This window comes from Polistes fuscatus, unplaced genomic scaffold (genome assembly GCF_010416935.1).
Source record: "Polistes fuscatus isolate 324 unplaced genomic scaffold, CU_Pfus_HIC Scaffold10, whole genome shotgun sequence".
Classification (NCBI taxonomy): domain Eukaryota; kingdom Metazoa; phylum Arthropoda; class Insecta; order Hymenoptera; family Vespidae; genus Polistes; species Polistes fuscatus.
Genome location: NW_025112998.1, coordinates 1,812,517 through 1,839,333, shown reverse-complemented (window position 1 = coordinate 1,839,333; position 26,817 = coordinate 1,812,517). Strand labels below are relative to the sequence as shown.

At 27.6% G+C, this 26,817-nt stretch overlaps 7 protein-coding genes across 14 annotated transcripts; 4 read left to right on the top strand and 3 right to left on the bottom strand.

The window, feature by feature from the left end:
• The first annotated feature begins 135 nt into the window (after nt 1-135).
• LOC122525460 (low-density lipoprotein receptor-related protein 6) lies at nt 136-6,061 on the top strand. Its single transcript, XM_043648288.1, has 7 exons — nt 136-394; nt 545-2,492; nt 2,603-2,887; nt 3,033-3,565; nt 3,641-4,732; nt 4,817-5,329; nt 5,427-6,061. Exons 1-7 carry the CDS (start codon nt 325-327, stop codon nt 5,798-5,800), a joined length of 4,815 nt encoding a protein of 1,604 aa, XP_043504223.1. The 5' UTR covers nt 136-324; the 3' UTR covers nt 5,801-6,061.
• Nucleotides 6,062-7,524: 1,463 nt separating this feature from the next.
• Nucleotides 7,525-10,776, bottom strand: LOC122525118 (probable tubulin polyglutamylase TTLL1). The gene is made up of 10 exons (XM_043647755.1): nt 10,294-10,776; nt 9,948-10,079; nt 9,786-9,851; nt 9,522-9,700; nt 9,245-9,431; nt 8,965-9,166; nt 8,606-8,836; nt 8,438-8,547; nt 8,179-8,317; nt 7,525-7,765 (listed from the first exon to the last, which is right to left on the bottom strand). Exons 1-9 carry the CDS (start codon nt 10,401-10,403, stop codon nt 8,182-8,184), a joined length of 1,353 nt encoding a protein of 450 aa, XP_043503690.1. The 5' UTR covers nt 10,404-10,776; the 3' UTR covers nt 7,525-7,765; nt 8,179-8,181.
• An 89-nt stretch (nt 10,777-10,865) lies between these two features.
• On the bottom strand, nt 10,866-11,928 carry LOC122525126 (39S ribosomal protein L23, mitochondrial). Its single transcript, XM_043647768.1, has 3 exons — nt 11,810-11,928; nt 11,457-11,736; nt 10,866-11,343 (listed from the first exon to the last, which is right to left on the bottom strand). Exons 1-3 carry the CDS (start codon nt 11,821-11,823, stop codon nt 11,197-11,199), a joined length of 441 nt encoding a protein of 146 aa, XP_043503703.1. The 5' UTR covers nt 11,824-11,928; the 3' UTR covers nt 10,866-11,196.
• A 158-nt stretch (nt 11,929-12,086) lies between these two features.
• On the top strand, nt 12,087-16,845 carry LOC122525084. 7 transcript variants are annotated; one of them, XM_043647748.1, is made up of 12 exons: nt 12,087-12,224; nt 12,647-12,745; nt 12,837-12,897; nt 13,017-13,288; nt 13,368-13,569; nt 13,989-14,000; nt 14,472-14,634; nt 14,759-14,845; nt 15,000-15,157; nt 15,257-15,379; nt 15,471-15,615; nt 15,707-16,845. In XM_043647748.1, exons 2-12 carry the CDS (start codon nt 12,660-12,662, stop codon nt 16,069-16,071), a joined length of 1,674 nt encoding a protein of 557 aa, XP_043503683.1. In that variant the 5' UTR covers nt 12,087-12,224; nt 12,647-12,659; the 3' UTR covers nt 16,072-16,845. The 7 variants fall into 7 exon arrangements, with proteins under 7 accessions (XP_043503683.1, XP_043503647.1, XP_043503667.1 ...); XM_043647703.1 differs by having other exon boundaries at nt 12,111-12,224; nt 12,472-12,745; XM_043647712.1 differs by having other exon boundaries at nt 12,100-12,745; nt 15,710-16,845.
• A 1,587-nt stretch (nt 16,846-18,432) lies between these two features.
• Nucleotides 18,433-20,193, top strand: LOC122524261. Its single transcript, XM_043646411.1, has 3 exons — nt 18,433-18,629; nt 19,092-19,286; nt 19,362-20,193. Exons 1-3 carry the CDS (start codon nt 18,589-18,591, stop codon nt 19,720-19,722), a joined length of 597 nt encoding a protein of 198 aa, XP_043502346.1. The 5' UTR covers nt 18,433-18,588; the 3' UTR covers nt 19,723-20,193.
• A 231-nt stretch (nt 20,194-20,424) lies between these two features.
• On the bottom strand, nt 20,425-21,540 carry LOC122524050 (neuferricin). The gene is made up of 4 exons (XM_043646094.1): nt 21,187-21,540; nt 20,969-21,109; nt 20,716-20,902; nt 20,425-20,650 (listed from the first exon to the last, which is right to left on the bottom strand). The coding sequence occupies exons 1-4, from the start codon at nt 21,494-21,496 to the stop codon at nt 20,473-20,475; spliced, it is 816 nt and encodes a 271-aa protein (XP_043502029.1). The 5' UTR covers nt 21,497-21,540; the 3' UTR covers nt 20,425-20,472.
• A 564-nt stretch (nt 21,541-22,104) lies between these two features.
• On the top strand, nt 22,105-26,817 carry LOC122525064 (DNA topoisomerase 3-alpha). Of its 2 annotated transcripts, XM_043647645.1 has the most exons (12): nt 22,105-22,553; nt 22,910-23,256; nt 23,341-23,459; nt 23,697-24,043; nt 24,127-24,415; nt 24,487-24,985; nt 25,069-25,414; nt 25,496-26,021; nt 26,097-26,343; nt 26,424-26,455; nt 26,525-26,671; nt 26,754-26,817. In XM_043647645.1, exons 1-12 carry the CDS (start codon nt 22,350-22,352, stop codon nt 26,795-26,797), a joined length of 3,147 nt encoding a protein of 1,048 aa, XP_043503580.1. In that variant the 5' UTR covers nt 22,105-22,349; the 3' UTR covers nt 26,798-26,817. The 2 variants fall into 2 exon arrangements, with proteins under 2 accessions (XP_043503580.1, XP_043503570.1); XM_043647635.1 differs by having other exon boundaries at nt 22,107-22,553; nt 26,424-26,671.

Genomic DNA, 26,817 nt, shown 5'->3' with positions numbered 1-26,817 from the left:
TTATTTTAACAAATCTTTTTAAAATTGACACATTATTTATATTTGTACGTTTATATATATATTCTATGAATCAACTTATTATTGTATACTCAGTCAATAAGTGACCAATGAAAATGCTCCTTCATGAAAGTTTCACAGTTACGGGAAATACGTAAAGCTTATTTTTCAAAGAAAATGGATGATCATCGCTTAGGTGGAAATCAAGATCATTTCTGATGAAAAGAAGCTTGGCTGAGTTCGAGACAATGGTTCGAATTGTATACAGTGTGTTTAAACATGGATGGCATCATTTATTAATGTTCGCTTTATCGTAACAATGCTAGGATGGCTTTAGGAAATTTTCAAAACATTTTAGTTGCTTGGTTCTTATGCTGTAGCATTGGCCTTTGCTATGGTGAGTATAAAAACATATAAATAATGTTTAATTAAATGTATATTTGCATAAACACAGCCAATCGTCACATACACGAATAATAACAAATAAATTTGTGTGTATATATTTTTATAATCAGATATATATATTTATAATAATATCTTTTTACAGGCACACCTGTATTACTTTTCGCTACTAATAAGGATATAAGAATAGCTAATGCCTCACGATCAAATAAAGTTATTGTCAAAGATTTATCTGAAGGTGCTGCTCTGGATTTTTATTATGAACGTGGTTTAGTGTGTTGGTCCGATAGCGGTTTGGAAATGATACAATGTATCCATTCAAATGGTACATATACGGGTGAAAGAATGATTGTAGTAAATTCTAGTTTAATATCTCCTGATGGTTTGGCATGTGATTGGTTTACTGGTAAACTATATTGGACAGATGGAGAAAAAAATAGACTTGAAGTGACTAGTATCGATGGACTATATAGAAAAGTTCTTTTTTGGACTGATATTTATCAGCCTCGTGCAGTTGCGCTTGCACCTATGAAAAGTTTACTTTTTTGGACTGATTGGGGAGATGTACCAAAGATAGAAAGAGCATCAATGAATGGAGATCCATCTACTCGTGAAGTCATTGTTTCCGATGATATATTCTGGCCAAATGGACTTACAGTTGATTATGACAATGAGTTAGTATTTTGGGCAGATGGTAGACTGAAATTTATTGCTGTTATGGATTATTATGGCAAAAATAGGCGAAAGATTGTCAGTCAAGGGCTAGAGTATCCATTTGCAGTTACGTATTTTGATAATCGACTTTATTGGACAGATTGGAAAACATGGTGTATACATGCACATGATGTTCGACAAATGCAAGCGCATCCTCGGGACTTATTCCGTGGAGAATATATACCAGGTGACATAGAAGTTTGGGATGCAAGAAGACAACCATACGCAGATCATCCGTGCAGATTAAATAATGGTAATTGTTCTCATCTATGTTTGCTAAGCACAAAGGATCCTGGATATACATGTGCCTGTCCAACGGGTGTAAAACTTATAGATAATTTTACTTGTGCTGAAAGACCAGAACAGTTGCTTCTCATAGTTCAAAGAAATGAGATTTGTAAAATATCTCTTGATTCTCCCGATTACACTAACTTTGTTTTACCATTGAGTGATATTAAACATGCAATTGCAGTAGATTTTGATCCAGTAGATGAAATGTTATACTGGACAGACGAAGAAGCTTTTGCCATCAGAAGAGCTTATCTTGATGGATCAGGTCAAGAAAATGTTGTCACAGCAGAAGTAGCTAATCCAGATGGAATTGCTATTGATTGGTTAGCACGTAACTTGTATTGGACTGATACAGGTACTGATAGAATTCAAGTTGCCCGTTTAAATGGTACTAGCCGAAAAGTTCTTATTAATGAAGATCTGGTAGAACCTAGAGCTATAGCTGTAGCTCCTGAACTTGGATGGATGTTCTGGACTGACTGGAATGAAAAACGACCAAAGATAGAACGCAGTAATTTGGATGGTACTGACAGAATAATTTTAATTACAAAAGATGTTGTTTGGCCAAATGGTATTGCATTAGATTATGAAAGAAAAAAATTTTATTGGTGTGATGCTAAAACAGACAAAATAGAAGTTTGCAATATGAATGGTACTGATAGGCGTGAAGTTATTACTGATAACTTGCCTCATCTATTTGGCCTTAGTTTAATGGGTGATTACCTTTATTGGACCGACTGGCAACGACGTAGTATCGATAGAGCTCATAAGCTTACTGGTGGTGAAAGAGAAGTTATCGTTGAACAAGTTCCAAATGTAATGGGATTGAAAGCTATACATCTTGGCCAAATAAAAGGTACAAGTCCTTGTGCCTATAACAATGGTGGTTGTAGTCACTTATGTTTAAATAGACCTGATAAATATGTATGTGCTTGTCAAATTGGATATGAACTTACAAAAGATAAACGTACATGTGTGATACCAGATGCTTTTTTATTATTTGCAAAAAAAGAAAATATCGGACGTGTTAGTATCGAAAATGCTAATAATGATAATATTATACCTGTTACAGGTGTTAAAGATGCAAGGTAATATTGTAGTATTATTTATTTTTATTATTTTGTACTACTATTATATTAAGTTGAATATATAATTAGATCAATATATATAATTTACTGTTCGTCTACTGTTTTTTTAGCTCTCTTGATTTTGATTTGAAAGACAACCGTATTTATTGGACAGATGTGAAAGTAAAAGCTATAACTCGTGCTTTTATGAATGGTTCTGATGTTGAAAAAGTTGTAGATCTTGGATTAGAAGCTCCAGTAAGTTTAGCTATTGATTGGATTACCCATAATTTATATTGGAGTGATACTGGTACACACAGGATTGAGATGATACGGTTACAAGGATGTAGTAGACGAGTACTTATATGGCAAAACATAATCGAACCTGCATCTTTGGCACTTGATCCTGAAAGAGGGTAATTGTAATTATCTTCCTTACAGATAAATTTATATCTCTTAAAGAATAATACAATTTATTTAAGAAACATTCAGAAATAATTACATAAAGTATTCTTTAATTATTTTTATATTAGTAATACTGAAATTTATGAAATTTTTTAGCCACATGTATTGGGCTGATTGGGGTAATTCTGGCAGTATTGAACGTGCAAGATTAGACGGGTCTAATCGTCAAGTAATATTAGAATATATTGGTCGAGCTAATGGTCTTACCATAGATCATGCAGCTCGTAAACTTTATTGGGCAGATTTATCCACACCAGCAATTGACAGTTATGATTTACAAGCAAGAAGGAGGAAGTCTATTATTACAAAAGACATAGTATACCCATTTAGTATTACTCAATATCAGAATTACATTTATTGGACCGATTGGAATACTGGTGATATTGAAAGAGCAGATAAAAAGACAGGAGCTAACAGAACTAAAATACACAATAAATTAGAATCAGTAACAGATCTGATAGTCTTCCATGCTTCAAGACAGTCAGGACGGAATCCATGTGCAGTTAATAATGGGGACTGCAGTCATATTTGTTTCGCTTTTCCAGGAGAAGGTGGTACCCCATCAACTTCATACCAATGTTCTTGTCCTACACACTATAATCTTGATGTTGATAATAAAACTTGTATTGGTAAGTTGTAAGTTTGTGGAAAGAAATATTCTTTACATTATAAGTTTTGTTAATGATTTGATTATTTTTTTTCAGCACCAAAAAATTTTATGATATACAGCCAACGTAACATGATGGGTCGCCTTTTGCCGGATACTACGGATTGTCCTGATATAGTAATGCGTGTGCAAGGATTAAAAAATGTTCGTTCTATAGAATTTGATCCAATTACACAACAGGTGTATTGGATAGATGGGCGCACTTTATCTATAAGAAAAAGTCTTGATAACAGAACTCATGCTAGTGTAGTTATATCTGGTGGATTTGGACATCCATTTGATCTAGCATTAGATCCACTTGGAAGATTACTCTTTTGGTCTTGTGCAGCGAATGATGCAATTAATGTTACTAAACTGGATAATGGATCTGCCTTGGGAGTGGTTGTAAAGGGCGAAGGAGAAAAACCAAGATATATAGCTATACACCCAGATCTAAGACTTTTATTTTGGATAGATATGGGAGACAAAATAAAATTGCTACAAAGTAAAATGGATGGAAAACAAAGAGTGATAATAACATCTGATCTCGAACAACCGAGTAGTTTAACGGTTGACACTGTAGCAAATCTTGTATATTGGACCAATGGTAAACATATTGAATTTTCTGATTTTAATGGTAATAATAAAAGAATATTAGTATCAACTGGAATAGGTGTAGTTACACATATGTCTGTTCTATATGATTACCTTTATTGGTTTGATCGTGAAACACAATCATTAGAAAGAACAAATAAAAGATCAGGCAATGGAAGAAAGGTTATTATGTATCGTGCCCTATCCGACTTAATAACTGTCATAACACCAGATGATCAAGAGATGGAGTCACACATTTGCAGTCCTTTCCTCGATTATGGCGGTTGTTCACATTTTTGTATTGGTACAATTTCACCGATATGTTCTTGTCCTGAATACTTAGTTTTGTCCGAAGATGGGCGTACATGTAGAGCAGCACCTACCTGTGGTGATGATCATTTTACATGTGCTACTTCAAGCTCTAAACTCGATAAAGATTGTATTCCAGCTGCTTGGAAATGTGATGGTCAAAGGGATTGTTCTGATGGAAGTGATGAATTGGGTTGTCCAGCATGTGATCATAATCAATTTAGATGTCAAAGTGGTCACTGCATTGGTAAGAAATACTCTCTTGAGTTATTAATTATTTTAATCTTTTGAGCAATATATTATTAAAATAAATATTTTTATTTATGTGAAGATATTTCGTGGGTATGTGACGGTACACAACATTGTCATGATGGTTTCGACGAAGCTCATTGCTGTAGATCGGGACAATTTCAATGTATCGGAAGTGGCGTATGCATTTCGGAAACTGCACTTTGTAATGGTTGGGATGATTGTGCAGATGGAAGTGATGAAATGCCACAAACATGTACGCCTACTACCGATCAAAGCCAATTTCCTGGTTCTGGAACAGAATCAGCCAAAAGTCCATATATTATTACAATAGTTATAATGATGGCTGCAATTATTGCCATAGTTTTAGGCTTATGTTATTATCGTAAAAAGTTCGGTAGTAATGAAGATGTACCAAATATTTTACATGATTCTGCTGGTGATCCACTTTCACCTAAACCAAATAGAGTTGTTAAGCCAATATTAGCACACAAAAATGGTAGAAAAGATCTTAAATCTGATGTAGAAAATGTAAGAATGTCTGCATTAAATGGAAGCAGCATTGGATCTAGTTATGATCGTAGTCATATAACGGGTATGTTAATAATTTTATATTATATTTAATATGTATTAAGAATATTTCATATGATATTGAGTCGTTACAGTATCATATATATTTATTTATATTGTAGGTGCATCTAGTTCAACCAGGGGCAGCTCCACTGGTGGATATCCTCAAGAAACGCTTAATCCTCCACCTAGTCCAGCCACAACAGCAAATTCTACAAGATGTTCAAGCAGTAATGCTTCTAGACATAAACCATATAGATATTACAGAAGTATAAATCAACCACCACCTCCAACTCCATGCAGTACTGATGTTTGTGATGAGTCAGATAGTAACTACCCAGCTCGGTATCGTTACGAAAGTGAGCCATTTCCTCCACCTCCTACACCAAGATCCATTTATCATAGCGATGCAGCTATGAGTTGTCCACCATCACCTAGTTCTCGATCATCTACATATTTCAGTCCATTACCACCACCACCATCGCCGGTTCCATAAGGTATGTTATAACAAGTATAATGCAGAGCATATGTGAGGTAAATATGGATGAATATTTTTAATTTGTCATATAATTATAAATACATTTAGGAACATATCTTATTTTTTAGAGTAAAACAAACAATCGGCAGCTAACTATTTTGTTAGATTACTAACGTAATACATCCACCTATACCTCATTTTTGTGCTCTCTTATTTTTTTTTTATGTTACTTTTATACGAATTCTTTTACATATTTTAGGATAAGTTTTTTAGTTAAAGATTAAAGATTATAAAAATAATAACAGTTGCATACACAGTATATTTTCTAAAGTAAAAATTGTAAACATATTTGTCGTTTATACTAGAGGCATGCAAAGTTAACACATTGCCAATTACTTTTTATTTATGTTTAACGGATATTCTGTTTTATTATATTAGCACTCTCCAGCATTAGTTTATTGTTGTTACGTTAAAAATATTAAAGAGAGGCAAACATACTTGAGTGAGAATAATTAAACTCTTACACTGGAAATATGTGCTATGGGCATTGCTTATTGTGTTTATTGCTAAAATCTGAAACATTACTAAATTTTTTATTATTTATTTTCAATATTTAATAAAAGATTCAAATAATACTGTATCAGCCCAATTATTTTCCAGTGGAAGAAGTTAAATAAATAACAGTAGTAGAAGAATAATTTTCCTTTTGAGAAAAAGTTTGCACGTCTCTGGTTTACACAATATTGAATACTATTCTATATAGATTCTATAAATACCAATTTCAGGTATTCTTTTATATAAATAATATGATTAAATTATATTTTATACCAAATGTTACATTTCTCTAAAAAGTGTGGTACATATATGTGATGCAACACATATATTATATGTGTACATATTTGATTTATTTAAAAAGTCTAAATACGTTTTTCAATGATTAGCATATAAACCTATTGTGCCTACTTACTATGGTTATCTACGTATATATATATATATATATATATATATATATATATATACTACATATAATTTAGGAACTTTAAATGCAGTAGTATATATATATATGTACTATGAAAATGTGCAAATGCTTGTACAAATATTTTGGATAAAATATGTTAAGTATAATCATATTATTTTGTAAAATATATGTTTTTTCTAAGCCTGAAGATAATACTATTACAATTTAACAATGTTTTTATTCGAATAGATAACAATATTTTTTTTTTGTATATGATGTGACCTACTTTTAAAAGTATTTTATTAATTATAAAATTATTATTATTATTATTAATATTTAGATATTAATAATATAGGTAGCTTTTTATGTATATGCACATGTATTACATATATATGCGTAGCATTACATATCATTACTCTTAAGTAAATCTATATGTTTTTTAAGTACGGTAGAATTCAACCAAAGGCTGCATCTTATATTTTATTATTCATTTTATAATCAGAGATTACTGATCTCTTGTAGAAAGTCTTAACTTCTGATACATGTACATAGGTATATAGAATTAAACACACATCATTTGAAATAATAATAATATCAGGTTTTGAAGTAATTTAATACAAAACAGGCAGCATGCAAGCGTTACTTGATATCTACATTAATAAGCTAATAATATCAAAAGTATTTTAAGTACTGGACGCCTAAAAAACTTACAAAATACCTAGATATAAATTGAATATGTTATTGCAATTTGTATATACAAGATAAGGATATCAAATATATATAATAACATTTACACAATTGCACACATGAAAAATCATTTTGTAGTTATATTGTAATATTAAAGAAAATTTTTCTCTAATACTGTAATATGTAAATAGACAAATTTCAACTTAATACATCATAAATATATTTGAATATTCGTTAAATATTTTGAGTATATTCTGATGTATAATATGAAACACGTGTAATAACGATTACATTACGTAAAATTTTATCCGATGTACACATCGTCCACTTCATTGTTCCTGTAAATGTAGCTCAATTAGGAAATTGTGCCATAATCATTTGAATAGTATCATTATAATGTATAGCACAGTTATCGAATCTTGTATAAAATATATTAAGAGTCTTAAAGATTCTGACCTCGCACTGCCATTTTACATTGCCTTGAAGGAATCTATCGTATCGTAATATTAATAATATTAATATGTCTAGTATCAAAGACTGAAATCATCGTTTATATTTTTTTTACATTTGTATGATTATAGCGCCGTATGTTTGTAAGATATTTGTACAAAAAATAAAATTTTTATTAATGTATATTTTAATTAAATTAATGAAATTATGTGCGCATGTTATAGTCAATTGATTTCCTTATGACATTTACAAAGAAAATCATCGTGTTGAGGAATAAATGTATATTGTTTATAATATATACCATTTATTTCCATTTGCCAGATAAATTTTTATATTTATCTACTGAATTAATTTTCTCATCTTGTGTCGATAATTCTTCGTCCAAAAGGAGTTCAAAATTTTCTAATGCTTCTGGACGTGGACGTTTATTCCATCTTACACTATATAAAAAAAAGAAATCACAAATATATATATGTAATATTGATGATACGTATGAAATAATTGTGAATAATAAGTTATGCACACAATTAATATAAATGAAAATATTTTGATTTACTAACTCAGGTGTTCCACTTGGTGGTAAAACTATAGATATAATATTATCTACTAATTTATATTTTAATATTCGATCATTTACTGTAGTTGACGTTAACGATGGCGAAGCATTGACCTACAACATATGAAACATTTATTTATTCATTTCTATATAAATCATATAAATTAATTACCTCGATGAGCCACGGTTTCAGTTTATTATCGATAATAATATCATATCCATAGCATTCAAAACAATGACGATCATTTGCCATTACAGGTGCAACAGCTTTTAAAGAATGTACAATGCACCATGAGATGTTTGAAAATAATTTTTCAGTTACAGCTTTTCCGCGCGTACTCTCCAAATATAAACGTAAATTTTGTAAACTTAATTTTCCACCATGTATACTATTGTATTCGTCCTAAGAAAGAAATTGATATCAACTTTTAAATAATTATATTTCCTTTTTTAATTGCATTTTAATACATTTATATTTATTATGAATTAATAAATTTTTAGTATATAATGAAATCATAGAAAATTACTTACACCATGTTTTTGTACAGAAACATTAGTTAAATGTACGTAAATGTTATCTAATTCTTGAATACTGGTGTCATATTTTACAGTACAAAAACGACAAAAACCAAGTTTAAATAAATAAGCTTTTAATGGACGAAAAGATGCAACAAGAACGTATAAACGAAGATCAAATTTTTTCCCTCCAATTAAAAGTGGATTATCTATATATCTAAATAATTTCATCTGCTTCATTAATTGGTAGAAGGAGTAATTAAATAACATATTTAATAATTTATTTAGTATATACCTAGATATAACATAAGATTCTTTAGTAAGATTTGGATTAAATGGATTTCGAACTTCCCGTGACCATTTCTTTAATTTACTTAATTTATTTATTAAGAATATCCCCGCGCCTTGTGATTTCCCACATGGTTTCATAATCCAAGTACTTTGTGGTGACTTTCGGTATTCTTCCACGAACATGTTATAATCTATAAAAAATCATAGAGAGATTATAAAGATATTTTATATTTATTATACATTTTTTTTAAGACTAATATTTAAAAAAGTTTGTTATTTACCTGCCGGTAAAACCAAAGTAACAGGTATGAAATCCAAATGAAGATACTTCCCTGATCCACTTCCTCTTTCTGCAAGAGGATTTCCTTCCCGTTCTAAATCTTTTCGATAGCGTTTAATATTTTTAACTAAAAGATCTTTTCTGGTCAATTCGTAATGATTTGGAAAATGATTTATAATCCTAAATAATTCGAAATAAAAGTAATATAAAAGATTGAAGTATCAAATCTTTATTTACGAGATAAAATAAATCAAAACAAACTTACTGATTATCGTTCATTCTATATCCGGTTTCTACGCTAAAAATATTTCTACACGATTGTGTGGCTGCCCTATTAAAAGGATTTAAAAAAATATATGGAATTATAAATTTTAAATGTTATTTGAGAGATATATTTCTTTTTTTCATTATAATTACAAATAATTACCAATAAAAATTCCAATCATCTTGAGGGCCAACTTGTGACCAACCTCTTTTTTCAAAATTATGCACTATTACAGATTTATCCATGTCTGTGCAAAATGCAGTCTTAGTTCTGTCCATTCCAAATGTCAATACTCTATAAAAATGTATACAAAAAATTATCTTATTTAAATAATATATTTTTTATAATGCATGTCGAAACGTTTTATGTACGAACAATATTTAATAGATGTTTTCACGTTTTTATTAATAGATAATCATTTAGCTAATAAAAAATATCAGCTATCTTTATATACAATAATTGTTTTACATTTAATTACATAAAATAATAATAATATACAGTATTTTACCTCCCATAAGTAATAGAAAATTGAGAATTCTCTATGCGTTTATCCGTTTCTATGACGGTTGCCATTTTTTTGATCAAGTTGTTTGATCGATAATTTACAATCATTTGCATAGATATAATTAATAAGATTCATAATTTGTATTGTATTTTAGTATTATTTTTTACAATTTTATATATATCTTTGTTTCTTACTCCTAACATTCGAATTTGTTAAAATTATCAACAAATTGAATTTACCTTTTTGCCATGTCTTCAATATTTATAAAATTCCAAACGAAGATTAGTATTAAATTAAAAAAACATTTATAAAACAAGTTTTAAAAAAAATAATGAATAATTTTCGCTAAATGTCAAATAGTTTATATGTTTAGTGCAATTATAATGAACACAAATTTTGTAAAAAGTAATTCAGCCTTGTAACAAAATTGTTATTTATTACATTTTACTTAATATTTATTCGTTAAAACAATCTTTTATTAATATAAACCAGTGGTTCCCAAACTGGAAGAAGTAGAAATATATTGAGAATGAATTTTCCATTGGATCAATGTATTTGTAACAAACATCGTAATATTGCACTCTAATATTTTTTTATTGATTATAAAATGTTATGAAATGTCTTCGTTGTTGAGAAAACATGATCTTATGATGACAATTACAATAAATTAATCTGTACACTATTATTTTATATAAGTAACTTTCTTTTCTTACTGAATTACTAATTTTAGACAAAATGAGAAGAAATTTATCAATAGATAAAAACAACACTCGATGTTTACAAATTTTGTTGTATGTTACTAAAAACTAAACTGCCTCTTTATTGTTTTTCTTTTTATATTAGATTATGTTCTTTAAATAATTGGAACGAAAAAATATTTTTTTTAATATGATCAAAATATAAAATCTAAATTCTGAACCATCCAGGATCACTTGGTTCTTTACAATCTTTTAGATATAACTTAAAATCTTCTTTTACTTCATCCAAAGTTGGTTCTTGTTTGTTTTTTTCTTCTGGGAAAAGATCGGGAAATGTAAATGATTGATTTTTATCCTGAAACGAAAACTTCTTATATATTTAAGCATATTTTTTATTTAAATAATGTTACTACACTGATCTTATTTTTAATAATATTAACATGTTTTTAAGAATTTGAATGTACTTACCAAAACAACGTAAGCAAGCTTAACATCATCTTCTTTAATAACATAATAACGACCGAATAGTTTTTTACATTTTCCAAGTGCTATTCTTGTTCTTACATCAACAGGCTTAACGTTATAAATTTTGTCTAAATAATTAATCACATCGTATCTTGTCATTTCCATAGAGCATTCAAATTGTACTACATTTTTAGGTTGTTTATATTTTGGTTGAATTAATTTTAGCCAAAAGTTTGGCAAAAATATCCTAAGCTGTGGATTACCTTTTTGATATAGAGGATACCTACAATAGTATATTAGAAATGATATTTAGCAGGTAATACAATTCAGTATATATAATTATCATTTATATTTACCATCTTGTGGACATTTTGATCTTGATATTTTTATTTTATCAATTATCTTGTATTCTCAAGAGTACATCTACCCTAAATAATTAAATTTAAGATTTATAACCTATAAACAAGAACAATAGATAATAAGTTTACATCAATGTGTGCATTTAAACTTTGAGGAAGATTTTCAATGCACGACAATAGAATTTAAATGGCTACTATTGGTTCCTCATTAAACTATATTGTAAAACATTAAAGTTAGACTTTAAGTTCTGTCTAGTATGCTAAAGATGAGCCTAACAAAATAATTTCTCCACATAGATTACTCTCTCTCTAAAGGTATCCAATTTCGGTGATAGTTATAAACTCACTCTTTTGACAAATGTTTATAAAGCCATCGTAGCCATATTGATTTTTTGATATGAAACGAGGGAAGGTATGGTTGATATATTCTGAAATGTATTTAAATGTTTTTATAAGAAATTGTTTATTAAGTGTGTGACGCAATTAATGAAATGTTAGCGCTCATTGAAAACGTTTATTTTATTAAAATAAAACTATCAGGGCAAGCTACCAGCCGCATTCGCGCAATGTGTGAGCTGATGCGGTTAGGTTATGCTGTATTAAATGTTTCTGCTTGAATGACCATATCTACGAACTTGTCATGATAAAATATATCGTAGGTATCAGCAAATAACTCGAATGATTAACGAAATGGAGTCTTCTATCGTCAGTGACATGACCTAAGTTATGACTTAGAAATACAGAATTCTGTATTTATTGGATATTATAAGATACACTTATTTAACTGTATTCCTTATATCATATTGCCATCCTTATGTATTATACAATGAGCAGCTGGACAGAAAGAATGCATCGTCGAGCAGCTACACTGGGTAATGTGGTTACAAGTTGTGGACATACATCTGTACCACCATATCCAAGACGTTTAGAAAAGTTAGTGTGATAACTTTAATTATATATTGAATATATTCTAACATGAATTTATATATATATATATATACAAATTTGATATTAATGATTATAGAGTTAAGTTTGGTGTACCCTTGGATGAAGTTTGTAAACATGATATACCTGGTCCATTATTGGTACGTATGTGCTTTTAATCATTTAAAATAAATGTACAATTGATTGAATACTTTATATTTAAAGAAAGAATATATAAAAGATTTAAATAAGTACTACAATAAATAGTCATATTTTTTAGGTACTGATATTGAAATTAAATAAAGAAGCTCCATTAAGGAAGGATATTTTTAGAGCACCAGGCCATCAGGGTAATATGAAAAAGCTCATACATTTTCTACAGACTGGACGTTTAGTTAATATGGACAACTTCAGTGTTTACACGATAGCCAGTGTTTTAAAGAAATTTTTGCGCAAAATACCTGGCGGTGTTTTTGGGAAGGAAGGGGAACAACAATTATTCACTGTTATTCAATTGGACAGCATGGAACAGCAAAGAGATCAAATTCATAGGTAATTATTAGTTGTTTAATTATTATTCTTTAATATAAATAATTTATAATAATTAATAAACTTTATGAAACTTTTGCAGATTAATTACTTCTTTACCAGAGTATACGCAACGTTTGTTAGTATTATTATTTGGAACATTCAGAGTTGTAGCAGTAAATAGTGAAAGAGCTTGCACAGGAATGTCTAGCGAAGCACTGGGTGTATCTGTAGCACCTTCATTTTTCCAGAGCTGTGTGAGCGATGGAAAAACTGCTAAAATGGAAGATGTTCTCAGATTTAAGGTATGTTTAACAAAATATTTGTATGAAAAATTATTATTTTAATTACTATTTTATATACTTATTACTAAAATACTATCACATTATTTTGTTACTTTCTGTAATAATTATTCATTCGTGTTGAACATAAAACTGATACTATCTGCTTTTCAAAATATCATCATGAATTTTTTATACAACAGTATTCTATAGTACACACTTGTGTAATACATATTCATTTAAATATACACATTATTAATTTTCTATATTATATAAAAAAATATTAAATCATATTTCATTTTTCTTGTATATAGTTACATACAATATTTTCTTACAATAATATATTTAAGACAGCATGCCAATATTTGTACACTGTTTTATACACAGCTATGCTATGTTTCATAATTTTTTCACACCATGCATTTGCTTACATTTACCATCAGGCGGAGGTCTCAGTAAGTTGCTTATAATGACAATAATTTTAAGCACCGTGTAATATATATATATAAATGTTGATGTTCAATATAATTTTTCGTATCAAATTGTTAGATTTACTATATAAGTTTGTATATATTTTTATAGCATGATATCAGAAATTGTAATGTGTTAGTAAATCTCTTTATTTTTTATATCAGATATGATTAATGCGGCAACTTTGTAGAAAATGAAAGTAAAATATATAATTAATAATATTTTTATTTAAAATTATATTTCTTATTTTTTCATTGTAGAGATATTCCATATTATTTTACAAATAAAATGTTCATTTTTGTTTTGTTTTAATATATCATATTACATACAAATATGCACATGAATTCACAATAACAATAGTGTAGTAATAGTATATATATATAAGCACGAAAAATGTCTATTATAAATGAGATAAAAAAATTGTTTAGTAGCTTATATTATTATATTTCCCTTAGGTTGCCACATGCGTTATGAAATTTATGATAGATAATTTTGGAGTATCAAATTTATTCGGAAGAGAAAATTATGAATTTTATGCGCGTATTACTGGAAGAATATTAAAAGTAGAAGAGGATTGGATTTTCAGTTTTCGATATCCTCCGGATACTCTAGTATCTAGTAAGTTTTGAAATTATCATTAGCTGGAACATGTATTGACAAACATAAATGCATTCTATTAATATATAGTAAGTTGATTATTTGAAAATATTTTTCTTTAACTTATGTATTATTTCATAACTAGTGCACACTGGGCTCTTACAGTTGGATATATTTCAGGACAACTCTCTCTTGAAGCTGAAAAGACTTGGCTGCAATATGAATGTGAAAGGTGGGGTCTAAAATTTAATTTAGAATGTAAGTAAAAATTGCTTTTAAGTATATGTAAACAAAACAACTAGTTTAACGAATTCTTTTATATGAAAGTTGAATTTATTTGTAAAAAGTTATTTACAAAATTTCTCTTAATCGTATAATTTGTATAGCTATGTCACATCAAGAGGAATCGCAGTCGACACCAGCCTTAATTCATGTACCACAAACTCTCGATCTTACATCTTCATTAGGCATAATTCCTGAAAATACATTATTAGAAAGTTATACACGTTTGTCAGTAAGCTTGGAAGAGAATGGTTTGTTTCAGGTATGATATGAGACTTTTTTTATAATTTTGCATCAAGATTTTATACAATAATCCCTCTATTTACATGGACTTGTGTGAAGAATTAATCTTTTTGTATAGGCATCCAGTCGATCTTCAAGTAATGGTAGTCATCATTCTCGACACGCAGGAATGACACTAGATGAACTTCGAGCAATCAATCGTTATGCAGAAAGTACTAAAAGCCTTAGTTATTTACCACAGGTTAAATATAATGCACTATTTATACTTATATCTCTTTATATGCTTCAAAATACTTTTAAACTTTTTGAAGCATACTAATTCTTATTATCAGGTACATGAAAGACAAACAGCACGTATGCGTACAAGATCAGAATGGTTTTTAACACCAGTAGGAGAAATATTAGCTGCTACTGATAGTGATCCTACGGCAATGCATGTGCTTCGTGGTTCAAATCGTTCATCATCTGGAAACATTGGTATGTCTTATAGAATAATGATAATACATTACTGAACTTTTTCATATTTTGTAGAATATTAATTATAATAATATATAAATATGAATTTTAGCAGGAGGTTTAAGTGCTAGTGCTGAATCAGTTAAACGTCCAAGTTTACGAAGAACATCATCAAGAGATAAAACACGTATGCATCGTAGTTCAACACGTAGAAATAAAGAAAATGGGGCTAAGGGACGTTCCATTGATGCATGTAAGTCACGATCTATGGAAACTATTAAAACTAAAACTGTCAGAGTCGCAATAGATCAACCAGTGGAAAAAATGTTGAAAAGTAGCCGAGATGTAATAAAAGAAATCGGAAATGAGGAACGTATAGAAGTAAATACTAGCGATGTTCCCATTGGACCACAAGATTGCACTGAAATGGATGTACAAAGTTTTCACGTTACGTTAACGTACAAGCCAAGAATATAGATATTTGGAAAACTTATAAAGCACTGAAAATTATACTAACATTTCGGAAAACTATTTTTAGTGCATATTAGATCTAAGTACAAATTTAGTTGTATAATTGTCTAAGGATGGAATTTTCGACATGACAGCGAATTAATTACAAATTTTTAAACTATATTCCCTCCAGAAATGAAGATAGTGTGTTTGCATTTTTTTAATTTTATTTCTTTAAGAGTAATGAATTATATGTAAATCGAAGACCCATGTGTATTATATATTTGCAGAATACGTACCGTATTTTAAATTTATGAATATGACAAATTATGTTATAACCAATGATGTTCTAAAATCGTAAGACTGCTTCTATGTATAGGACTATCCATATCATATCATTATCTGAACATAGTGCTTCTAACTATTTACATACATTCTCAGAGTGTCTATTAATCTTTAAACTGTATTTTTTCGTTTTCATGTATGTTACGTTTATAATATTGTTTTACGTTACAGATAACTTAGAGAAATTTTTATATATATTATGTGTAGTGTACAAAATGATCATAACACAACGTTAAAAGCGAAGAGATTTGATCAGGGTTTTTATTAATTAAACAACTATATCAAATAAATAATATATTTTCTCATTATCTAGGTTTTATCTTAATATTAATAATAACAGTTATATATAAATATATATCATATAAAATTTTAAATATAAGCCTCAGTTAATATAAGTACTATGAAGAAAGAAGAGTCCAAAAATTTTCTTACTATTAAATTTTCTCTTAAATGGTATACCTAGTGTTCTATCTAAACATTGATTAATTAAGAACTATTACTTTTCGCTTTTAACGTACTTTCCTACTATCGATTAGAGGCATTTAGCGTTTTCTATTTATCCATTTACATATTCTATTGTAAGATTAATTCAGAATGTTTAATTTACCTTGTCTTTAACAGACATTTATACTTCACCATTCCAAATGCATTTATAAGTCTCTGAAATCTTTTATCTTAATTTTCTTCTTTCGTGTAAAAGTGTTGAAATTTATTTATTTAATTTTAATTATTAATAGAAATGTTCTATAGCTTTAATTAAATTGATTAATTTAAATATTTTCTTAATAATTATATGTGTTAATGTACTAATTAAAAAAGATTTTGTATTTCTATTTTTTATGTTATTATTCTAGTTAATATATTTTGTATCTATTGAAAATGTATATCTATTGCAATCAACTATTACGAATTGTTTGCATTTAGTATTATCTTAAGCAGCTAAACGGTATTTAATTAACATTGTCATTATAAAACTTAAAAAGAAGTATAATCCTTTAAAAGGAACTATATAACGTTACATAATGACAGATAAAACTTTGTGCGTAATACATAAGAGATAAATTTTATATGGAACATTAAAAGGTATTTATATCTGTATTATATAAGCATCGAGAAATTTATAATTATATCACGAAATTATTTATTAATGACTACGATTAATTATATTTTAATCTATTATTTGAATTTTATTTTCTATAGTAAGTAATTAATTATAAGATCAGTTGTGTATTGGATATATTATTTAAATGCGTACAAATTTATTCAATGATGCTCCAAAAAAGGTGTTCTATTATTATTATAATATAGATGATAGGAGAATCTTATTATGACTGTAAAATCGATGTATCATTATTTAACACCAAATATATAAGATTCTACATATAGACCCAAATATTAGGTCGGGGAACTTAATAATTTTAAATTGCATTAAAAAAATTTAATTTGGAATTGGTATTTTTTTCATTTAATACTTTCTTTGTAACTTTTAATGTTTCCTTTCATTTATTGTGCCAATAATTAATAATCTAATAATTCAATAAAGTTACCCCGACATAAAAAACTTAAAAAATTTTATTTTCATTGCATGTGGGTTCCACGTGCTGTTCTTTTCTTATTGTTTTCATATGAAAAAAGTAAAGTTCTTCTTTAATTTATATAATATAAAGTATTCATAGAGTGTAGTAGTAATTAATTTCGTTTTTGTTTTATAAGTTTATAAAGTTATTGCATTATAATCTGAATAATATAATATAATTTAAACAAAAATGACAAAATAATTATTACTAAATCTTTTTTGAATTCCTAGAGACATTTTTCATTGGATCTATATCGTCTATGGACTCTTATTCAACCAATCATATGAATGGATTTTAAATTTAAATGTTCAGTTAATTGTATAGAATTTTGTTCTAATGTTAATAAAACAATTTTAATGTGTAGTTAATATATTCAAATAGATGAAATTGAAATGATTTATATTAAAAAATGTAAATATTAAAAATCAAATAATAATAATACTAATCAACTCTCGTAAGTTAAACTTTCATTTATAAACTATACCGACTATATACAAGGATTTATTCGATGGGTGGTGGATAAGTTTCCAAGAGTACAAATATTAGATTTTACATCATATTAAGAATAAAAGAATGAATTTATTCTTAATTATTTAATAGTTTTTCAATTAAATAATTGATAATGTTGACCAAACAAATGGAGTCAGAAATTGAGAAAACTCTGTAAGTAATGTCAACATATTATTTAGTTCGTAAATAAGTATATCAGATGGTTTTTACATACAATTTTATTTTATAAAAATGAAATAAATAATAAGAAAATTCTACATAAATAATATATTATAGTTAGAGTATAAGTTAGTTATATATATATAGGTTACACGCACATTCTAGGTCATATTTTAGTATGTTTTGTATTAGGTTGTTCCATAAGTTCTTTCTATGTTTGTAAACATACAAGCTTATCTATTGTGCATTTATGGCATCGATTTCAGTTGTCTTACAGTTCTTCCAAAACACATTTCGTTGGTGACACAGTCTCTTTTAAAATCTTTTTTTACGCCGTTAATAATTAGTTAAACCGAATAATATATGCTTTAAAAAATAATATACTTACTATATATATATATAAGCTATATATAAAATATTTAAAAGAAAAAACGTTTTTAATGTATTTTTTTTTAGTAAACCTGAACAAACTAAAGATGATATTAATATGCCAGCAGTTACAGCTAAATTAGAGATGTTGACAGTAAATACTAATAATACTAATAATACTAATAATATTACTAATGCAGAATCAATCTCACAGACCAGAAGTCGTAAAATTCTTAGAAAAAGAGTGCCAAAGATTGGTTACTCAGACTTTTCAAACAGAAGGTATTTATATATGCATAAATATTATACAGATATGTATTTTGTTGGCAAATTATTTATTTATTTATGCAACATTAGATGCAGTCTCAGGCCAAAGAAAAGAAGTTTAGAAGATATGGAATCGGATGAAAATATTATGGAGTACTATTTAGATAAAAATCCGAAGTACAAGGTAAATAATTTAGAAACAATTTTTGAAGAGACAGGAAATGCAAATGAAAATTTTTCGTATATGAGTGCGAAAAAATACAAAAGGATGATTAAGTTTCAACCACAGCCTACTGATACTAAATTGAAAAAGAGAAAAACTAAAGTTAAAAGAGTATTTGGATCCAAGATTAGTTATAGGCGAAAACGTGGATCTATAGATGTATTACTTGATAAGTTAAATTATATTAGATGTAACTCACCAACAAATTCTGGAAGCGAAACAAAATAGCTATTATATTATAAATATTTAGTAGTAACTATTTGATTATACTATTTTTATAAAAATTAAGAATACGTAAGCTTTTATGTTTTAATGATTTCAATACCTCAGAACACGTTAGCACTATTCACATTTCATGATGAAAAGTGCTAAAATATTGGACATTTATTAAAACAAAGTATTATCGCATAGCTTTGTTACTTTCTACAAATTTGGAGTTTATATTCTAATGAATAGTTAAAACAATCGGAAAAAATGCTTGATATATATAATGGTAATTGTATAATCTCAAAATTACTAAATACTTTATAATACTGATTGACATACTATCTTGTGGTTCTCTATATGACATTTTATATATTAATGGTAGTACTATATAAGCATATATTTAAATCGATATAGTAATGTCAACTCACTTGGTTGTTTATACGCTTAAAATGATCAATATAACAAAGTTGACAACAGTTTTTGCTACCACAATAATATTTTGTCAAATTTTTTTCCTTCTCTTATCTTAGAACATATTTGATAGCATATATAAAAATATTATAAACTTAGTTTAAACTTTTATATTTTAACAGATAAAAATCGTAATAATCAGTTTTATTTATAAAAATGAATTGCATACAAAATAATATAAAAATTTGTTAAATTTGTTAACTGCCTGTTTATTTATTTCATTTATACTTATAAAAATAAAATTAGTATCAAATAATATCGTGTAATAAATAGATTGCAAAAATATTTCTAACATAGAAATTATTTTACATTACATTTTATTGAAGTTGTTGAACAACCACTGTACTCCTTAAAATTACCTTTATTTTCTTTGTATTCTTTACTATTAAGATTAACACAAGCGCATCTGTGTTGTTTCGAGCCAGGCATTTCAAAATACATTCTTGGAACACCGATCCAATCTCTTTCTATACCACCACTATAAATAAAATGAATCAATTGTTTGTTAATACATAAATATATAATTTTTAGTTATGATATTACCTTCTTTTAGAACACCATAGAGTAGTGCCTATGTTGGCTTTCCATTCTATGTTACAAGTTGGAAACAATTTTTTCTTTTTTTCTTCATTCGCTATTTCTTTCTTTGCATCTATCAATTTTTGCTTTATTTTTAAAGACTCAACCGTTGGAGAACCATCTTCATTGAAATATCTTCCGCTTAATTTACCTTGAAAAATTGTATCTTTTGTTTACATCAATATTCAATATATACAACTTTAATTGCATTATATACCTTTATAAATATAATTTGTTTTATAAAATTGTACCCAGTCGTCTAATGCTTTAATTTTTTCTAGAGAAAGTTCAGATACATCATCTGTTATTTCATTCTCATTAAATTCTCCGGTAACAAATGCTAGAGATGCATCACAACCTAATAACAAATATGAAGTTATTTATTTAAAAATAATATTACATTTTTGTGTGTAACGCAAAATAAAGATTTTTTACCAACAAATATGTGATAAGATGCTCCAGGTTCATAATGTTTAGCTCCTTTCGTAACATCAAAAACTTGTCCTAATATTGAAAGATACAATCCATTTTCAATATTACTATATTTTTTTAACTCATCTCTAGTAAATACTTTTTCTGTTTTATTTATATCTAATAACTCCAATTCTGATTTACTAAATAATATGTACATTAAATTTTTCAATTCTTTGGGTAAAAAATGCCATATTATTTGAAAATAATTCTCCGAATAAATTAAATAAATACTTGCTAACAAAAGACCAAACCAGACATATTTTAAAATCATTATTTACGTCTTTTGTTTAATAAATTAATTGCAATACAGTATTTTTCATAAATAATATATCACAATCAATAGCTCTAAACATTATTTTTTTAAAGTAGAGAAAACTAATCCTTTTATTTTAAAATTAAACTGAAACATTAGAACTTAACTGAATCAATTACAGTGAATTGTGTAATTTTGTATTACGTCTTATATAGAAATATGTAATTTTGTATTACGTCTTATATAGAAATATGTAATTTTATATTATGTTTCATATACAATTGTTTGTATTTCTTATGAACAAATTCATGAAATGTTAAAAATTATTATATTGAATAATAAATTACAATTGTGTGTGTGTGTGTGTGTGTGTATATATAAATTTCGTTCAATCCTCTTTGAAGTAGAGAATATTTTGTAAAGGCAAATTTCTATAAAATCTAATTGATTGTAATGTTCTAACAATTATATTCTCCAATTAGAGAAATTTATTTTATAAAAATATATATTATATAAAATAAGTGTTAGAATTTAAATGTAAAGCATAATATACTTATTTGCGATTTAAACATAATGCTATATAAAACAAATGGAAAATTTTAGCATCTCACATAGAGACTCATGTAAACAGATCCCAATGTTACATGTACAGCACACAACATAAGTTAACATTTTAATGGCGGATTCTGCGCTAACGAATCAGAATACAGTTATTTAAAAATGAAAAACATATCCTGTGCTACACAATACAATTGTTTTTAAATCATTTTTATAAAAATGTTTAAATGTTTTCTATTATTAAAAGTTATAATATCTATGTAGCAGTAATTAATAAACATATTAGTGCATAATTGTGGTATTGAAAAGAGTTATGACATACTTAACTCATTATGTTATTTTTGTTTCCATTTTCAAGAATACAAAAATAAATGTGACAAGATTATTAAATAATAAAGTTTCTATTGTCAGAAATAAAAGCACTAACCACAATATTATGAAAGTCCTTAATGTAGCTGAAAAAAATGATGCTGCAAAAAACATTGCTGGTTATTTATCACGAGGAAATATTAGAAAAGTAATATTATTTTTAATGAGTCACTCATTTGATAAATTGATTAACTGCACAAAATAAAGAGTACAAAAATTGATAAATTAATATTATACTATGTCAATATCATTTATTATTGAACAACCATGAAAAATATTGTTATTTAATGGTCTTAAAGTTAATTATCTCAAAGAAATTTATTTTAAATATTAAAAGTTAAATGTTGATTAATAATAAAACTTTAAAAAAGTTCTAAAAGTGAAGTTAATCTTTTTGATCGGTGAACAGCTCAATTTTGTATATTAAAATGTAAAAGAAAACTCTACAAAGTTATTTATTCAATGGTTATTCATATTACAATATTTCTTTTGTTTTTTTTCCAGAGAGATGGTTTATCTGTGTATAACAAAATTTATGAATTCAATGTACGCTTATGGAATGAAGATTGTCAAATGATTATGACATCTGTTTCTGGACACTTATTGGGATATGAATTTGTAGGTGCTTATCGAAAATGGCAAGGATGTCATCCTTTAAGTTTATTCGATGCTCCGGTTGTAAAAAATTGTATAGATGATAATTATTTAAAAATAAAAAAGACTATAGAAAAAGAAGTAAAAAGTTGCAGAGCTTTGATCATTTGGACTGATTGTGATAGGGAAGGAGAAAACATAGGATTTGAAATCATAGAAGTATGTAAGGCAGTTAAACCTGATATACGTATATATAGGTAATATAATACATACTATATGTTAATCAATTATTTATCTTATTTTAAAATTATAATACTAAATATATGTGTTATGCGTTATAGGGCCAAATTCTCAGAAATCACACAAGCATCCATAAATAGAGCTCTTCAAACTTTGGACGCACCAAACAAAGCTATCAGCGAAGCTGTAAATATAAGAAGTGAATTAGATTTAAGAATAGGTATGCTTCAATTTTAATTGCACTTTAATGGATAGCATAATTGTAGCATTATACTTATGGTAGGTGTAGGATTGTACAAACATAATTCATTAATAAGTTTACTAAATAATTACACATTGATTTGTATATATCTAGCTCATAGTTTGTATGCCTTCATTTCATTTCTTCGATACTTGTCGATAATCACTCGGCAATCAAATACTATTCTAAAAAATAATTGTTTCTTTTATTTTTTAGGTGCTGCATTTACAAGATTTCAAACGTTGCGATTACAGAAAGTATTTCCTAGAACACTTGCAGACATGCTTATAAGTTATGGTAGTTGCCAGTTTCCAACATTAGGATTTGTGGTAGAAAGATTTCTAGCTATAGAAAGATTTAAACCAGAACCATATTGGAAAATAAAAGTAATGAATATTCATAGTGATATCTCTGTTGAATTTCGTTGGGATAGGATTAGACTTTTTGAAGAACTACCTTGTCAAATATTTCTTGATATGTGTCAAGAAAATCCTATTGCTACTGTTACCAAAGTTACCAGTAAACCGAAAAGCAAATGGAGACCATTACCGTTAGATACAATTGTAAGTAACGATATCAATATTACAACATTTATATTTAAGATATGAAAATTTCTTAATTTATATATCTTATAAATATATCTCAGGAATTAGAAAAACAAGGTTCTAGAAAATTGCGTTTAAATGCGAAAGAAACTATGAAGATAGCAGAAAAATTATATACACAAGGTTTAATTAGCTATCCACGTACAGAAACAAACATTTTTCCAAAAGAATTAAACTTACAATCTTTAGTTTCTCAACATACAAATAGTTCTATATGGGGTCAGTTTGCACAACGCTTGATGGAAGATGGGATATCTCCTAGGCAAGGCAAAAAAAGTGATCAAGCTCATCCTCCTATTCATCCAACGAAATTTAATTCTTCTTTACAAGGTATATTTAAAGAATTATTTCTATAATTATATAAAGATAATTGTTTATTTCATCCTTAAACTTTATAATAGGAAACGAAGCTAAGGTATATGAATTTATTGTAAGGCACTTTCTGGCTTGTTTATCCAAAAATGCGGAAGGTCAAGAAACTATAGTAGAAATTAATATAGCTGGAGAAAAATTTCTTGCTAATGGACTTCAGATAATAGCAAAAAATTATTTAGAAATATACATCTATGAAAAATGGAGCGATAAAGAAATACATAGATATCAAGAGGGACAAACATTTCAACCGACTAGTATTGAAATGATAAAAGAAGAAACTTCACCTCCTAAATTATTAACCGAAGCTGATTTAATTGCTTTAATGGATAAACATGGAATTGGAACTGATGCAACTCATGCAGAACATATAGAAACAATAAAGTCAAGACAATATGTGGGTTTACAAGATGGTCAACATTTTATTCCTTCCAAATTAGGAATTGGACTTGTAATGGGTTATGACAATATGGGATTTCCAATGTCTAAACCAAATTTAAGAGCAGATTTAGAAAAGGATCTTAAATTGTATGTTATTAAAGCTACATTTTTTCTATTTCTAAATTATATTTTAATATATACATATTAAAAACTTATCATTTTATCAATAGAATTTGTGATGGTCAAAAAGATCCCAAATTAGTCTTACAAGACCAAATAACTAAATATCGTGATGTATTCAAAGTAGCAATGGAACATGCTAATTTAATTGATAATGCTATAGCAGAATATCTTGAAGAACAACCATTACAAGTACAAGAAATTGACACGATTAATACTACTACAGATATAGTCGTTTTCAAATGTCCTAAATGTAATTCTGACATGACATTAAAAAATAGGAAACAAGGTACAGGAAAATATATAAGTTGTATGGGATTTCCAGCATGTAATAATGCTATATGGTTTCCTCAATCGATCGAGGATGTAATAGTTCTAGAGGATACGTGCACCGAGGTTTGTATACTTTTTCATAAGTTATTCTTTAATCATTCCAGAGAATCATAATTTATAATTAAAAATTTGTTCTCTCTTCAGTGTTCTGGAAATATGCGGAAAATAAAATTTAAATTAGCACGAAATATGATACATATGTTTGGAAGTACATATACAACTTGTATTGGTGGTTGTGACCCTAATTTCAATGAAACAATAGGCATTAAAGAAGACAGTGTTAAAAAAAGAACACGTGTTAATGATAGTGGCTATGAAACCATGAGTAACATATCTGTGCCAGAAACATTGAGCAGGGTTCAAATGCGTAATAATACAGAAGAATCTATTTCAAATTCAAGAACGAATACTCAGAGAAATAATCTTCCTCGACAAAATGAAAATCGTGGGAGAAATCCTCCTACAAATAATCGAAGAAAAGACAATACTGGATCTACTAAAATGAAAAACAATACTAACAATTTGAATCTGTCGAGAGGGTTTAATAATAATAGTACAAATATTAATAATATTGTAACCTGGGGGAACATAGACAATGATGCTGAGATAATGTGTCAATGTAACCAACGTGCAATTCAGCTAACAGTTAAAAAGGATGGTCCAAATAAAGGTAAATTATATGCATAGAATGAATTGGAACACTATGGAGTAGTATAATAAAATGAAATATTTTTAATATCTGTAGGAAGACAATTTTATAAATGTGAGAAACCACAAGGTAGTGGCTGTGATTTCTTTTTGTGGGCTTCCGATAGACCACAAGAAGAAAATACAATAAATCATAATAATCATAATAATCAAAATGTAAATTGGAGTATACAAAATCCAACACAACAGCCTAGTACTAGTAGTAATTCTGCTAATTGGAGAAATACTAGTGTTTCAGAATCAGATAATGTTATTATGTGTACTTGTAATGAGCCAGCTAGACAGTAAGTAAAACATTTTTTTTAAAAGATATATATTTAGTTAACAATCAAATTTAACTGTTATTTTTATATATATTTTACAGACTTACAGTACAAAAAGAAGGACCAAATAAAGGTAGACTTTTTTATACGTGTCCTAAAGGTAGAGACAGTACATGTAACTTCTTTAAATGGGCCGATGTAGATGGAGGTATTAATACAAATGAAAGAACAAATTGGGGAAATTCTGGAAACAGAAACAGTAATACTACGCACAGAGGGAATAGTTCAACTTCTAATAGATCTCAAGGAACTCGCTCCAAAAGAAAATGTGGCATTTGTGGAGTCGAAGGTTTATTTTTTATTAAACTATAATCCAAATACTATATAAAAATTGAAATTTACATTAGTATATCTTATTATGTTTTTAATAGGTCATACGCGGAAAACATGTCCAGAAAATGTCATGGATAAATAATAAAACAATATTGTAAATTA